The sequence below is a fragment of the Anopheles arabiensis genome, chromosome 2 (assembly GCF_016920715.1).
Source record: "Anopheles arabiensis isolate DONGOLA chromosome 2, AaraD3, whole genome shotgun sequence".
Taxonomy (NCBI): Eukaryota; Metazoa; Arthropoda; class Insecta; order Diptera; family Culicidae; genus Anopheles; species Anopheles arabiensis.
The window spans coordinates 17,359,402-17,372,377 of NC_053517.1; the positions used below are offsets into that span (position 1 = coordinate 17,359,402).

The following is a 12,976-nucleotide window of genomic DNA, read 5'->3' on the forward strand; positions in this document are numbered from 1 at the left end:
TCTTCGCTATGCGAAGCTACACAAGACAATAATCAAACTCATCCAACAGGGAGAAAGTCATAGGTCAACCTAATCAAGCCGCGTGGCGTGTGATTCGTTTTGCCAGTGCTATGCACACGATTATGCACGATCTAATCGTTGGCTAATTTGTAGCCGCGCGAAGATCCACTGATAAGACCAGGGAGCCGACTTTCGCCTTCCCCCTCCCCAGTATCCCAGGCAGTGCCATTTCTCGCACGGCTGCAAATCCTGTCCCCTGTCTGCGGATGACGTGAGCATGTCGCATAATTCACCTTCGCCGAACGGCCAATGTGGAAAAGCAGCCAATCCGGACACACGAGAAACCTCCATAGCGTACCGCAGGCCGAGACGGGCCCTGGTCCCATGGTCCGTAATCGCGCAAAAGGTGGCGGTTTTTTTTTGTGTCTAATATTTATCATATTCGATTTCACCTTCTCCGTGGTACGATTGGTGTGTTTTGGCCTTTTCCCATCGGTGAGCCCGGGTACGTAGCCGCGACCTGACGGCGCGAAGGATTAGCGAGCCAGCAGTGCAGTTACGTGAGTGCATAATCCAACCATACCGGCATTGCCGTACGCGTTTTCCTTCCCGTCGAAATGAATCCTGCAGACGGCTTCATTCAAACGCTTGAAAAACGCTCATCCCATGAATTTCAGGCGAATTCCTTCCTACACATCCGAAGCATTCCCTTTCGGAAGCCAACTGCCGGGACGACTTTGGTTGCTTCGATCGCTGTCGCACATACTAGAAGGGCGGTAGGCAGAGAGAAACGCAACCACGGTAGAGAAAACAGGAGAGATAGCGAGCGAAAGAGATAAGGAAAAACCGATCATAGCTAGCTAACGTACCCACCACCGTACGGGGCCCGGTCACCGGTCAGTGAATTAGAAAGTCATTGAACTGCCCACGGTGCGATGTCTCCCGGTGGGCCCTTGCCGGCACCGGGACCGGAAGGAAGGAAAGATGAGGCAAAGATGCTGCCTCTGGATATGCGCGAGCTAAAGGAGCAGGGGGCGGCAGGGATCCCGGCGGCGGTGCAGACGCTGGCAACGACAGTTTGCACGCAGCCAACGGCTTTTGGGCCGGCCAGCAGCTCCAGTACGAATGGCCCCCGAGGGCTCCCATCGCATGGCACTCCGCGGAGAAAGGAGTCTTACCGCTATCGGCGTAAGAGTGAGTCGGCTGGGTTTTCTTCCCCCTCTTCTTCGTTTTGTTTCGTTTCAGGGGAAGCAGCAACATTGGCCATTGGCGGCTGTCACTTGAACGGGACCGTGCCCGTAACTTTACATCGGAACTTCCTGATCGCTGCACCTCGATCGAGGATGGCTTACAAATTATCAAACACCTGGTAATAACTCCTGGTGAAGTAGAAGAGCTGGAAGGCAGTTTGATTTGCAACAATTTCGAATTTCACTTTGCAACGAATTGTAGCATAGTTTTGAAGAAAAAACGATGCATTTCATGCGTGCAGAAGCATACACTCGATTAACACACTCAACAGCAAATGAACGCATTGTACCGTGCTACAGCATTGTTGCTTGTACTGGTGTACGATGTTCCGATTGCAATCAGTCAAGCTGCACTTATCGTGCATGCTACAGGGAAATGTTGATAAATCGATCGGAAACTGTGCAGCGAAAATTTCCCTGTTCGAGAAAGCGATTACAAATCCGTGTTCGAACATCAAACGGCATGGCCGATTGGTCTGGCCGCGGAACCATTCACCAGGAACCAAAGAGAACACATTCAAACCACCACCGCTGCACATACATTTGCCCCGTTTGCCAAGCACACACGCGGGATGATGGCACACACCACCCCAACCCCCCCCCCCCCCCCCCCGTCACAAATGCGGCAAACAATCGAAGCATTTGTTCGCATGACATCACACACCCGGCACCCGGTTTGTGTGTTTTGGTAAACATTTCGGCACAACCTTGAATCCATTTCCTTCCCCGGTATCGCGCTCGCGCTTGCCACCTTCATGCTTTGCGTAATAGAAAAATTAAAACGCTTGCGCAACGCGCTTGCGCATGCGGTGTCACCGAAATGGAAATGCAGTGCGCGCAGGTACACGACCATTTGCGCGCGCTGCTCGACGGGAAGTCTAATTAACGGCTGCCCAGTAATCAGGATGATGGTTACGCACGAGCGTTGGTGTGGTGATATGCAGCCGGCGCATGTCGTCGACGGGTGGCTATCGATACTCTGCCCTACTCGGCCGTCCAATCGACAAGGGAATCGGACGTGAGGCGAATTCGGTCGCCGCTAAACGGTAGCAGATCTAATTTGGCAATCGCATTATGTTAAAGCGCATCGCGCTCTCCGCAAGGTGCCGAGGTTGCGTCGAAGCTGTTGCACGTTGCAAAAATTGCACATCGTGCGTGTGTAAGCTCAGCAGGCCGCAGTCGGTTACAATTTAAATTAAGAAAAATTAAATTTACACATCGTTTATTTGTTTGGAAGATAAAATGCTTATAGATAGAATTGGTATTGTAGAGATTATAATGATTATATATACAGTTCGAATTGGGTGTTTAATTGATTGTTAACAACTATCTGGGCAAGGGCAATAGTTTATTATTAATCATTATGATTTCATATCGGAATATTGGCACAAACATAGCATTTGGCGTACAAAAGACCTATATTCTGCCACCTCTGAATTCTCGGATAGTAAGACAAATTCATTCAACAGCACGAGCAAAAAAACAGCCATAATGCTTGTGCAGTGGTGCCACCATACCGTTGGCCACATTCGCTCTCAAATTGACCCGGAATGTGTAGTCCCATAAATGGACTTCTTCCATCCCGGTGGGCGATTATTTAACGGGCGAAGTACGTAGGGCATTGTAGCATAACTACAGCACGCAACAGCCGTAGACAGCCAAAGTGCAGCACACGCACGCCTGCCACCCTAAACGGGGCGATGGGTCGAGTGAAATTACTTCCTAATTAAAATTTAATTACACTGCCCCCTCGCGTCTAGCGAACACACACACACACCAAACGACGGTCACCGTTGGGGGTGGATGTTACATAGACACATTCACACACACACACACACGCACACGGGACCGTTTAGCGATGGCATTAATTTTGTGACATATCGATCGTGTAAAGATCGCTAACGCCACCTTTGGCATTCTCACGCTTCGATGCAATGGCGCAATGAGCAGACCAAGCGGCGGCGTGCCTCTTCCTATATGAATGGTTCGAAAATGATTATTTGTTTTCCGGTACTAGTCTCTGATGCAATCACAGATCAAACTGCATTGAAAAAATGCCGCAAAACATTACTTTCTAACGCGTTAAACTATTTATTTAATGGTGATCGTTCAACCGTTTCATTTTACTTTCAGCCACAGCGACGCATTCCTGCAACCGTTCTGTTTCATTCTAAAAAAATCGATAAAGCGCTCATCACTAGAAATACGCGACCAATGTTCTCACGGACAATCCGCCCAGGCCCAGGCTCAATCCATTTAATCGTCCCGCGATAAAGTTATTTGCTGGCGCGCGTAATACGTCATTAAAGCAACTTACCGTGCAGTTTACCTACCGTATGGCCGTCATCATTCCGGGAGCAAAAAAAAAAATTCCACCGATCGATCGCGATCGCACAAACCCGGGCGATCTAGCACTAATTCACTCACTAACACCTTCGACTGGGGGTCAAACGGGGCCTGCGCCGCCTTTAGCCGCGACTAGTTTTCTTACTTTCATTGCGAACCGCGAACAGTAATGGCTCCATTACTGGACACCGGCCCGCGGATTGTCCACCCCGGGGGCTGAGGTGGATGGAAATGGAGAGGCATCGCTAATAATCTTCAAATTAGCGTCGCTTCGCCACAAGCGCGATCCCTTTTGCGAATGACCGACCAAAGAGACCACCCTAAGCAAAGCCAAAGCCATTAGGATATTCTTGTCGCGTTGGGATGGCAGAACTTGGCACCAAAACACACACTTACACACACACACACACACACACACACACACACACACACACACATCCCGGAGTACGTTGGCCTTGGGATTCATGCGCAAAGTCCATCGGACGGGACGGGAATTTACGTCGCGGCGGCGAAAGCGAAAAAAAAAATAATTACTCTCCCGGACCGGCAAGTGTCGTCTCCCCACCGGGGCCGGAGTGTTAAGCGCCGATCGGTTCTATACGGCAGTGTGGATAAGCGGTCGATGGAGGGACGTGTGGGGAGGATCAGTCGATCGAAACTGAAGATCGAAATAGATTCCATCGGTCTTTCGGACGGAGAGATGATTCTCCGACGCTTGTCCGAACGATCGACGGCCACGGCACGGGGTGGTCATTCTGACAGGAACTGTGTGAGGCAGGACTTTAGATAGACAGTTGTTTTTATGTCCCTCGATAGATTCCCTTCGGCAAAGCAAGGGAAGGAAAGAGAGCAAGAAAGCGGATTGCCATTAGCTCTCGATCCAGAACTTTCAATTACATCATACACCATGAGATGAGGTGTGGCGTAATGTTGGAGCGGTTTTTTTTTGCTCTGACGCATTTAATTTTTGCTATGCCATGGACGTCATCTAGTGTGACTTATCAAGCAGCGATAGCATTCCGATGTTTTATATCACCCTGAAATATTCTACCAAAACCCTCATCCTTCACTCGCTTACGGATGGTCGCAAGGTGTGATGGGCAAATATTCTAACAAGCGCCGTCACCGATCGCTGAAGCCATCGGAATGTGCTGCAGGAGCGCGCTGTGCCGAGAAGCACGTGTCACACTTAATTAGGCAGCTCAATTTTCACCTCACCGTACGTAAGGTAACACGTGAGCGTCTTAAAACGCGTTAAAAAAAGAAACAGAACGAACCTGCGTTGGATCTGAATCCAAGAGAACAACTGCACCAGCCCGGCTGCTGACAGCTTGGCTACGGGACGGCCACTCCAGGTCCTCACTCCAGCTCCATGGGTAAGAGAGCAGAGAGTTTATCCTTAACTTTGAATTACACATTCCCTCGCCCGTCTTAATAAAGCTGTCAGCTTTCGTTCGATGTCAAAACACTAGCGCAGGCGTGCGCCGGCACTCTCGGCAAGGGTGCGTTCACCTTTGGTTGCCGGGGAAACTGCACCGCTAGCTGGGCGAAACCCGGCTGAGGGAATATCTCCAGAATGCAACGGCAAGAACCCGATCCTGGTGAGGTGTAGAGTGCGTGTGTGTGTGCTGCCCATCATTCTGAAGTTTGCCCAAGTGGAAGCTGAATTGCTGAAATAAAGCTCAAGCTGTAAGGTGATATCATTTAATTAGCGTGCGGCCAGAATGGAACGAGAATTTGACCCATCGTGAAGAAACGCATCTGAAGAAAATGCGTGGTGCGGCTGATTACTATAATTTGCATAACGCTTTTTTGCCAGTACCCGCTTTTACTTGCCTTTTTTTACTCCCGTACAGACCAGGTTTGCCTCCCCCACGATAGCAACGATCGCGTTGCCACCTTCTGCTATCAAGGCAACGAGGGGATGCGGTATCCGCCCTTTCGATGCACAAATTTGACACCCGTGCGCCCTCTGACGCTACGTGCATCGTAGAAACAATGTTTCACTTCATGCCTTTATCGTACATGAATTGTATTCAAGCTTATTTTTCGTTTCGGTCTCTTAGTTGCGACCATTTCAGCTGAAATGTGTGAAAATGGCTGACAGTCTCGCCGGAAGGTAGAAAGGTATGAGCATCCCAATTAGCGCTGTTAAAACTGGCGTTGGACAATTTAATAACACACACCCCACGCACGGTAACACGTTCTAGGCCCGCAAGTTTGTAGCCACGCGTTCATACACACGCAGATTGACAGCATTACCCAGGTCTATACTGCTTCTGAAGATCGTGCCAGCGAGTGGACAACGGGATTAAAAGAATTTTTGGTTTGTTTTTTCTCTGAAAGATTTGTTTATCAAAGCCACGAGATGCAGTGTCGTCTTTTGTGATTCAATGGTGCTGTAACCGCGACTAGATATCTCGATTTTGACTTAAAACATGATCAAACTGATGATCAACATGATGAATGTTTCTGAATAGGTATGCAAACGCTCGAGAGGAGAATTAAACATGAGCGTATTCTATAACTTTTTTGATCTAGGCTGTCCTACTTTATCTCCGATCTGTCGAGTCACCGAAATGTTTTCACAAAAGCTGCCATCGTCATGAGCTGCTGTAAAAAACCGATCTTCAATTTTCGAATCCGGAGTTGGCACTGTAATTGATTCCGGAATCGGAATCAGAAACGGAATCAGAGTTGACTTCACAATCGGAATTGACCTGAGAATCGCAATTTGTTCCGGGAATGGAATCAGAATTGACTCCAGAATTGAATTGATATCAGAAGCTTCAAAAGCGATATCAGTGCGGGAATCTCCGTGAGAATTGATCGTTTACACGTAAATTTGGATTCTTTGCGACTATCAATAGGTAGCATCAATGGATCCAAACGCTTGTTCTTATAGAGATGCCGAAACCGACTCCGATTTCGAAGCCAATTCTGATGCTGGAGCCGATTGCGATTCCGGAGCCGATTCTGATACCGGAGCCAATTCTGGAATCGATTCCAAAAAATATCGGAGCTAGTCAGAATGAATTTCAACGAAAACTTCTTTTTTCCATCACTACTATGAACTCATTGCATAATTTGAATAATTCCCTATGACTACATAGTGTAACCAAACATAGAACCGTCTTCGGTACGCTGGCCCATATTGGACAACTTTACTGATAATGATAATACTGTTGAATAATCACATACGCCATAAAATTGTTCGTTTGTCACCAGTATCGCATCAGCTGCATTACCGCGTTAACAACTAATTTTAACCGCCAACAGCACGCGATGATTTGCGAGCGATTTGAAATACCACCACAATAGCGCCCTCTCTCTGTCAACATTTGCACTAACGCCAGACGCACCTCCTGACAGTGTGGCCAGATTATTTTGGCGGTTTTCGGTAGGCGCATCAAAATTTTATCGGTAGTTTTCGGTAGGTTGAAACTCGAAACTTAAAAGAAGTAAAAGCGAAAGAAGTGTTAAGCGGGAGGGGTGGGTGCTAATGCGCAAAATGAAAGTTCCATCTCACGAGAATATGCATCCCCAAGTAGCCTTAAGAAACTTTATTTGATTATTAACAGTGTTTTAAGCCCCGGAATTACTGCTGTATGGAATGCTAAAAGTAATACTTTTAGGCATACTTTTAACGGTTTCTTAACAGGATTGTGCTACTTGGGTTCTTTATCTAGGATATGGATAAGATTTGGTTCAGCGGTTACACAAATGAAGATTTTTCTGAAGTGTCGATCTGAAAATTGGAATTCTAAGCCAATTCTAAGATGCACATTTTTTCTCAGTGGTGACAAGTTCTTTTTCTCGAGGCTCCACGCGACCGCTTAGGGCCGCAGCAGTGCTCCATTGGATACGATTTAATCGTACGTACTGTCATTTGATTTTTGCTGGATTATTTAGACTGATTTGACAGCCAAACAGAGTTTAATAGTTCAATGATTAAAAAATTGAGATTTTTTTCGTCAAACCCTAGATATATATACATCGGTATTTCTGGTCACTTTGCCCACAGAGCAAGGCGAGCTTTTTGGCGGCCACCGTCGCAAAACCGTCGCAAAACGTCAAAACCGGCGTCGCATGTTCTGCAAACCGACGTCGCCAGCGAGCGAAACTCGCAACGATTTCGAGGCGCTGGCGACGTCGGTTTGCAGTACTTGTAACGTCGGTTTTGACGTTTTGCGACGGTTTTGCGACGGTGGCCGCCAAAAAGCTCGCCTGACCTGCGGACCAGTGTGGCCAGATTATATTGGCAGATTTCGGCAGGAGCACTGTTGAGAACGCAACCATTTAAATTTAATCAATTATTTTAACGATCAATTTCTTTTTGCCCTACTAGCAAAGAGAATGAAAAAGTGTACGTCTTTTATAAATAATGTGTGCGGTTTGAAGCAAGATTGTGTGAAGCTATGAATTGAAATGTGCTTTTATTTGCAATAAAAGTGATAAAATATTTATAAACCAAGTTTGATGTGTTAAAGTTTATCTTTTGATTCGGGTGCACCAAGTCCGTGTAAAGGGAAGTGCACAGCGCGCTAAGAAAGAAACGAGCGGGAGGGGGTTTCAGTCCAGCGCAGCGCAACTCGCTGGAATCAAGTGGGGTACCAATTCAGCGCAGCGCAAACCGAAAGAAACGGAAAGGAAGGGGTATGAGGAAAATACAATGAAACAGCGCGAGCGAGCGTTCTTTTCAGTGAGAGCGCCTCGTGCATTTTAAAGGCATGCAATAGTGCGCATTCTTTCCGTGGTAGCGCTCTATCCGCCAATTTTAATTTTTAGCCCAAAACAACGAACTTCGGATCCGATCTTGGGCCGGACCCCCACCGTGTGTTTCTACTTACCCCTCGCCTGAAAATTTTATGCTCTTTGTCTGTCGGGTAAGCTTTAACCGCAGACAGCGAGATTCAAATTCAAATTTAAATGATTTTCTTTGATGAGCAATTCTCGGAATCCACGCAACTGACATTTTCTACTTATTATGAACATTAAATTTTACCGGATAAAAATAAAAGTGCCAGGCAAACAAACGTGAATCAGCGCGATAAGTAACAAATGAGGTTAGCCATCCTTGAAACAGCATCCCAAGCGCCACAGATTAAGCTTAAACGACTGAAAAATCAAATATCTGAGATTTTCGGTAGGATAAATGGAAAATCGGTGGTTTTAGGGCGGTCATCTGTAAATCGGTAGGCATATAAAAAAAATCGGTAGGAATACAGATAAATCGGTATTTCTGGTCACTCCGCCTCCTGTATTGGAGGTTTCGCTCTTGGCGTTTGATAAATTGGATTTTGTTTACAAAAGTTCGGCACAAGCTTGGTCAAGAGATTTTCCTCATTTTTCGGTGCAAAAAGTGTACCTTGTAAATTAAACATAAACTGCAAAGGGCTAAAGTGTTCACACAAAGCGGTTACACAACTTTTCCATTAGCTTGTACACGCTCACTGGCACTGTAAGCATCGGATTTGATTCACCACTGTGAACCGCGCTGAACCGCTCCGTGATATCCCTCTCGGCTGAAAAACTCTCGTAAAACCAGCCTGCAAAATGCCAACACAGAAGAAGAAAGTGAAAAAGCCAAAAGAGGACACTGAAAGCAAAGCGCCAGCGGCCAACGTGAAGCAGGAACCGGAAGAGCTGAAACCGCTGAGCGCGTACGTCGACGACCGGCTAGAGCTGATACGCCAGGTGTTTTCCTGCATCAAGCCGAAGGAAATCAAGTATCTGCTGCCCGACTTCCTGGAGGGAAAATCGAACGACGTGATCAAGGAGCGTTGCCTGGACGAGCTGCTCGGCATCTCCACCAAGCGGCTGCACTCCATCATCCAAAACACGAAATGTCCCACCGACACGGAGTCCTCATCGGAGGGGTCGGACGTGGAGAAAATCGAAGGTATTGTTGCCGGCTCTACGTTACCTACGCAATGAAGTATCTATCTATTTACCAGTAATTTATTGTCACTCTCATATTTCCTCCCTTTTAGAGCACATTTCTTTGGATGAAATTTCGTCCGATTCCGATGTCGACTCGAAGCGTACCGCTAAGCGGAACAAAAAAGGTAAGCAACGTTCAGACGGCCGATTCCGACTGCTGAGCTTCTGGCACCTGCGGTATATAGCGCACTTCCATGCCAACCACATCCGTGTCCGATTCTAACTCCGCTCCGCTCACGATACAGTTACCAGCGTGTAAATAACCGAACCGTCTGCCGTACGCAATGGCGCGGCGAATAAGCCGTTGCTGTGGAATGGTAGAAGCGGCCAGTTCGAGAATCGGTACCGCGTACTTTCGCAGCAAAAGTGTGTTCAGCTCCTGGTCGGAACTTGTGATTACCAGGACGTTACAAAGCGGGTTAATTGAGCAGATTTCAGTGGCTAGCTTTGGGCTTGTAGCCGGCAAAATGATTGCGCTCGCGTTCGCTTCCTTGGAGGAAAAATCTAAACAGTACGGCAGTGCGCTATCGTCCGGTGAGATGGTTCGGAGTGGCTGTTGATTTCTTTCTAGCTGCAATCGGTTCACATCCCTTAGGAAGTCTTGTATGCGTGCAAGCTCTTTGCCGTTAACTATGATCACATCGGCCTCTTCGATCGGTGGTGGTGTTTCTTCCTTGTCCAAATGAAACAAAACAGGTTTACCGGAAGCTTTCATGTGCTTCAATAGATCGATATCCTTCGTAATGTACGAGTGAAACGATTCTTCCAGCTCGCTCAAGAGTTTAAATGCTGAAGAATCATCTGCCCGTAGTATGATTTGAAGATCCTTATAGAGATTGCTGCCTTTAAACAATTCTAATAATTTGCGCAATGTTTTCACATTCATTTCTGGAACTATAACAAATTTACACCCGTTTTTCGTAACACACTCCAGTTCAGTGAGGCTTGAAGAAAGATCCAACTCCCCATCGTCTTCTGTGTTACCGGCTTTAGGTGCACGTATAACGATACTAAACGGCTTCAGCAATCCTCCTTCCGTTACTTTGCATGTTAAAAAGTTGTCCACAATTCTTTCCACCGTCAGCTTCACCGAACCAATCGATAAAACGTCTCCAACGCTTGAGCCGGTTAGCTGCTCGAAATTTGTCACATACTTTACCTCATCAAAACATTGACTATCATACCGTGTATCACCCGTTAGTGTAATTATTTGCTCTTCAGTTACAAGGACATCCGCTTTGCCGACTGTAAACCACCGTACACGTGGTTGGGGTCCACTGAGCTCACAAATAATTCCAGTGGCCATCTTCCATGGGTAGCACAGCTTGGTGTACGTATCGATCGCTTCGTTGCATCGCTCAAGTATCGTGATACATTCCGGCGGCGTGAAATTACCGCAACGAATGTGTAAAAATGTGGCACCACTCTTCAGAGCGTGCTGGAGCTCTTCCACTGTAGTATCACTCTGCACGGTTACGGCAAACTTTTGCCATAGCAATGCGTTTCTGCCAATAAAGTGTTCCATTGCTTCCTTTCCTAATCAAAATGTTGCTTTATTCTTCTAGCCGACGGCAGCAAGCAAGGAACGGAGGAAAGGAATGGCGAACCAAAGTGTAAGTGTAAATTCTAATTATTCCCTTCCCATGGCAAGTGCGATCCGCTAACTAACAAATTAGGCTCCTTGTTTACTGCAGCGGAAAAGGAGATGACTGTGCTGGAGCTGCTCGAGCTGCAGGCCCGTGCACGTGCGATCCGTTCGCAGCTGGCGCTGGAACCGGTTACGAAGATAGAAATCGACTCCGAGCATGAGGCGGAGGACGGTCGCCATGGTGACGTCGATACGGACGACGAGACGAAGCTGCCGGCAAGAGTTCGCACTGGCTCGAAAGCGTCGGACGGGGCGAAAAATGGCACTCAGTTCAAGAATGAAAACAACGCGCAACAGCTCACGAAACGGGTGCGGCTGAAACGTAACTTCCGCATACGCAAGGTGGGCGACGAGGAAGATGATGAGCAGGAGCTGTCCAGCAATCCGCCCGACACTGGGCGAGAAAAATCGACCGAACTGGCGATGGAAGCGATGGTAGAGGAGGAGCAAGAGAAGGCAGCGGAAAGTTCCCCGCAGCAGATGGACGAAAAGATGGAAGAGGATGAAGGGGAAAAACCCGCGCCAAGCGTCACACAAGCTGAGGAGGAAAAGCAAACCGAGCCGGACAGTTCAGCGGTAGAAAAGGAAACCGAAACTGACACCGCGGAAGCGAATGCGGATACGAACGTACCAGTAACAACAACGGAAGCAACGGATGCTATTCAAAAGGATGATGCCGATGCTGAACCACCTCAAACCGTCCGTGCTGGCGAGGAAGGCGATCGTGAAAGCTCTCCGGAAGTGATCCCCGTGGAGGCGAGCCCGGAAACGCTGTGCATTTCGTCCGACTCGGAGGAGGAACGGCTAGCGAAGGAGCGTGCATCGATCTTCGTGCCCAACATCGAGGAACTGGACCGGCAGGCAAAGAAACCGCCAACCCCGGTGCCCGCACAACCGGCAGAAGATACGGAGCCGGAGGAGGGTGAAATATCGGAGGATGAAGAACCGGAACCGGAACCAGCAGCAGTGCCGGAAGAGCAGCCGACCGAAGACAAGGAGCAGTCGGGTGAAGCGGAAGACACCGTACAAATGGAAACCGCGGAAGGGAGGAACCCGCTCCAGACGCAGCAATGGAACAAGATAAAGCAAAGGCAGATACGATGGAGACGGAGGAAGCAACGGCAAAGGACAAAAGCGTGGTACTGTCCGCTGGTAGCAGCGATGAGGGTGACAGTGACGGTAGCTCATCATCGGACAGTAGCTCGTCCTCGGAGGCGGAGCAGGACGACGCGAAAGACGACGCGCCGACAAAGCTGGACCACTCAGCCCAGGACGACCACGACATTGTGGAGATACACGATTCGGGCGATGAAACGCTGCTGCTCGAAGACAAGCCGCCCGAGGAGGAGGCAAAGTCGTGGAACTCGCGCTGGCTGAAAAGCAACCGCGTGGCGAAGGTGATGGCCGCCTCCCGGCTGGGCAACAAGGTACGGGAGAAGCTGAAGAAAAAGAAGAAGAAGCAAATTCAACAAGCTGCTGAACAGCAGCAGCAGCAACAGCAGCAAGAGAAACCAGCGGACGGTCCAGAAGTCTCGTCGGAAACGATAACAAACGCAGGCGATACGACGACGACCGCGACGGAGCTGCCCGCAAACGTGGAGCTCGGATCGGTCGAGCATTATCGCGAGCTGATAGCACAGCAGGAAAACAAACAAAACTAGGCCACGCAGGCTGCTCCACTGTCTGTAAAGCATGCAAAAGCAACCCATTTTCCCAGGTCGAGGAAAATGGTTTCAACTCGATTGAAAAAAAAAAATAAAAAACAAATAAAACTAGACCGAAACGAAAG

The 12,976-nt window shown here is 48.3% G+C and overlaps 3 protein-coding genes across 4 annotated transcripts; 2 read left to right on the forward strand and 1 right to left on the reverse strand.

The window, feature by feature from the left end:
* The first annotated feature begins 8,861 nt into the window (after nucleotides 1-8,861).
* Nucleotides 8,862-12,693, forward strand: LOC120898831 (nuclear anchorage protein 1). 2 transcript variants are annotated; one of them, XM_040305222.1, is made up of 5 exons: nucleotides 8,862-9,057; nucleotides 9,125-9,498; nucleotides 9,590-9,664; nucleotides 11,105-11,152; nucleotides 11,234-12,693. In XM_040305222.1, the coding sequence occupies exons 2-5, from the start codon at nucleotides 9,153-9,155 to the stop codon at nucleotides 12,562-12,564; spliced, it is 1,800 nt and encodes a 599-aa protein (XP_040161156.1). In that variant the 5' UTR covers nucleotides 8,862-9,057; nucleotides 9,125-9,152; the 3' UTR covers nucleotides 12,565-12,693. The 2 variants fall into 2 exon arrangements, with proteins under 2 accessions (XP_040161156.1, XP_040161155.1); XM_040305221.1 differs by having other exon boundaries at nucleotides 8,862-9,498.
* On the reverse strand, nucleotides 9,536-11,168 carry LOC120898832. The gene has a single exon (XM_040305223.1). The coding sequence runs from the start codon at nucleotides 11,062-11,064 to the stop codon at nucleotides 9,676-9,678; it is 1,389 nt and encodes a 462-aa protein (XP_040161157.1). The 5' UTR covers nucleotides 11,065-11,168; the 3' UTR covers nucleotides 9,536-9,675.
* On the forward strand, nucleotides 12,576-12,970 carry LOC120898833 (putative potassium transport protein DDB_G0292412). The gene has a single exon (XM_040305225.1). It carries the CDS (start codon nucleotides 12,588-12,590, stop codon nucleotides 12,846-12,848), a length of 261 nt encoding a protein of 86 aa, XP_040161159.1. The 5' UTR covers nucleotides 12,576-12,587; the 3' UTR covers nucleotides 12,849-12,970.
* Nucleotides 12,971-12,976: the final 6 nt, after the last annotated feature.

Bases quoted from the DNA above. Each gene is read 5' to 3' on its own strand.
- LOC120898831 (XM_040305221.1), top strand. From the start codon at position 9,153: ATGCCAACACAGAAGAAGAAAGTGAAAAAGCCAAAAGAGGACACTGAA. The intron at 9,665-11,104 runs GTAAGCAACGTT...TTATTCTTCTAG, and splicing joins CGCTAAGCGGAACAAAAAAG to CCGACGGCAGCAAGCAAGGA. The intron at 11,153-11,233 runs GTAAGTGTAAAT...TGTTTACTGCAG, and splicing joins AAGGAATGGCGAACCAAAGT to CGGAAAAGGAGATGACTGTG.
- LOC120898832 (XM_040305223.1), bottom strand. From the start codon at position 11,064: ATGGAACACTTTATTGGCAGAAACGCATTGCTATGGCAAAAGTTTGCC.
- LOC120898833 (XM_040305225.1), top strand. From the start codon at position 12,588: ATGGCCGCCTCCCGGCTGGGCAACAAGGTACGGGAGAAGCTGAAGAAA.